The 2,137-nt window shown below is 63.9% G+C and overlaps 1 protein-coding gene across 1 annotated transcript in view; it reads left to right on the top strand.

Moving 5' to 3' along the window:
* The window catches only part of PIK3C2B (phosphatidylinositol-4-phosphate 3-kinase catalytic subunit type 2 beta), a 23,644-nt gene that overhangs the window by 489 nt on the left and 21,018 nt on the right, over positions 1 to 2,137 (top strand). Inside the window, 1 exon segment of the mRNA XM_035893749.1 lies at positions 4 to 514. Within this exon segment, the coding sequence (XP_035749642.1) occupies positions 4 to 514 (511 nt within the window).

The raw sequence follows: 2,137 nt of genomic DNA, 5'->3' as shown, positions 1-2,137 counted from the left end.
GAACTCCCTGGGGGAGCCGCTCAACGGCACCTCGACCCACGACGGCAGGGGTGGCTCCCCTAAAAAACTCTCCCCACCCCCGCTGCCCCCCCGGCATCCCCTCTGGAGCTCCCCCGAGGGGAGCCAGCACTTGGGGAAGGGATCCCCCCCATCCTCCAAAGGACCCCAGCCCAGGGACATCAACATGTTCTCGGCAGCCCACGAGCGGGCTCACGGCAAACTGCTCGGCCGCCGCATCTCCGAGGAGGACCCCTACGGCATCGCCGACTACGACGGCATCAATGACGCCATCACCTGCCTCAACCTGAAGTCCACCTACGAGTCGGAGGTGCTGCGGGAAGCTGCCCGCGGCTGGAAGGAAGGCAGGAGCATCTTCGAGAAGGAATCGAGTGGCAAGCCAGTGGCACGGAGCAAGACCATGCCCCCCCAGGTCCCCCCACGGACATACGTCTCCCGCTTCGGCAACCGGAAGAATCTGGCACCCAACAAGAACCGCAGGATCTCCATCGACCCGGTAAGAGGCTTTTCTCTGCCTGCCTTGGAAGTGGGGCTGGGATGGAGCCAAGGGGCTGGGGAGAGCTGGAAACACAGCGCTGGGGTGCGAACGGGGCTGTGAGCGCCTGCGGCTTTGCTGTGTTTCCTTTGCTCTGGGTTGGTTTTATTTGTCCCCGTAGCTGGGGCTCCTCAGAGTCTTGTTTGTGCATCACGGTCAGAGGTATCTGCGCCCCCAGACACCATCTCTGGGGGTTAATAGGACCTTTCCCGATCGTGCATCACCCCGAGGGGTGTGGGATCATGTGGCCATGGCCAAAACCCTCCAGGGCAGGTGAACCTGGGCCGGGAAGCCAAGCAGAAGGGCAAGTCCCACCTGGTGGTCATGATCCCACTGCCGCTGAGCCGGTGGGATGCTCCGTGCACAGCCATCCCGAGCGTTGCCTCCACTCCGCACCCTCGTGCCCAGGCACCTCTGGAGCTGCCCGCAGCCTCGGAGCTGCCCTGGCCATCGCTGCCACCTCACAGCCAAAGCCTCGTGCCCGGTCCTGCGGCTGGCTCAGCACACAAGCGCCCTGGAGCTGCCGTGCCAGGGATGCAAGCGCTGCCGTCTCCGGAGGCCGCACTGCAGGTGTTTTGCAGTGGGCGCGTGTCCCGCCAGCTCACGAAATGTCACAGCATCCTCCGGAAAGAGTCGGGAGTCTCCTCCCGAGAGCCGGGCCATCGCTTTCCTGTTCAGCTCGCAATGTCCTTTCCGATCTCAGCTCCCTTCTTCCCTCCATCAAGCAGCGAGTGCCATACCTCCCCTCTGCACACAGAGGTGCTGGGGGGCCACCAGCGCTGCTGCCATCTCCCAGGGCTGCCAGGTCCCTTGTCCCTGCCTGGGTGCCCATTACAGGGGCAGAGCCCTTGCTCTGGTGTGGCTCATCCCACCTCCGGCAGGAGGAGGAGATACATAACCGGAGAAGTCGCCTTCCTCGTGGGGTCCCCCCTCCCCGGGGAGCAAGGGATGCAGCCGGGGACCACCGGTGGGGGCTACGTAAGTCACGCTCTGCTTTCTCGGTGCCAGAAACTAATTGTAAGAGCATTAAAATTGTCTTTCGCGGCTGCCGTGTTCTCTGCCTTTCTCCGCCTCCTGTTAGCTGTTGGCTGGGTTAATTGCTCTGACAGTGGGGCCGTTGTTCACTGCGAAAGAGTGACGGCGTCCTTGGGTCCATCTCTGCCCATCCCTCGTCTCCTCTGGGGAATCTCCCCGCTGGGGCTTTTGGAAACCTCTTAGAAATGGCCAGTTTTGTGGGCAGGGGGCTGGGGGCAGCGAGACCTTGGGTCTTCTCCCAGCTGTGGGGAAGGTGCCGGTGCAGACATGGGAGATACGTCCTGTGGCCGGTGCCCGCCTGCCCCAAACCCCCCCTCTGCTGGACCACGTTCCCCCACGCTGCTGCAGAGCTGCCTTTCCCCCGGCCGCAGCAATGCCAGGGCGAACAAAGGCTCTCGGTGCCCTGTGCTCTAACAGGGGGATCCAGCAAACCCCATCCTGGGTGGGCAGTGGGCTGGAGCCCCCAGCAAACCCCATCCTGGGTGGGCAGTGGGCTGGAGCCCCCAGCAAACCCCATCCCGGGCGGGCAGTGGGCTGGGACCGAGAGAG

Source organism: Egretta garzetta, unplaced genomic scaffold, assembly GCF_000687185.1.
Source record: "Egretta garzetta isolate BGI_Z169 unplaced genomic scaffold, ASM68718v1 scaffold105, whole genome shotgun sequence".
In the NCBI taxonomy this organism is placed as follows: Eukaryota; Metazoa; Chordata; class Aves; order Pelecaniformes; family Ardeidae; genus Egretta; species Egretta garzetta.
The sequence above is the reverse complement of the archived record's forward strand: the minus strand, read 5'-3'. Positions and strand labels throughout refer to the sequence as shown.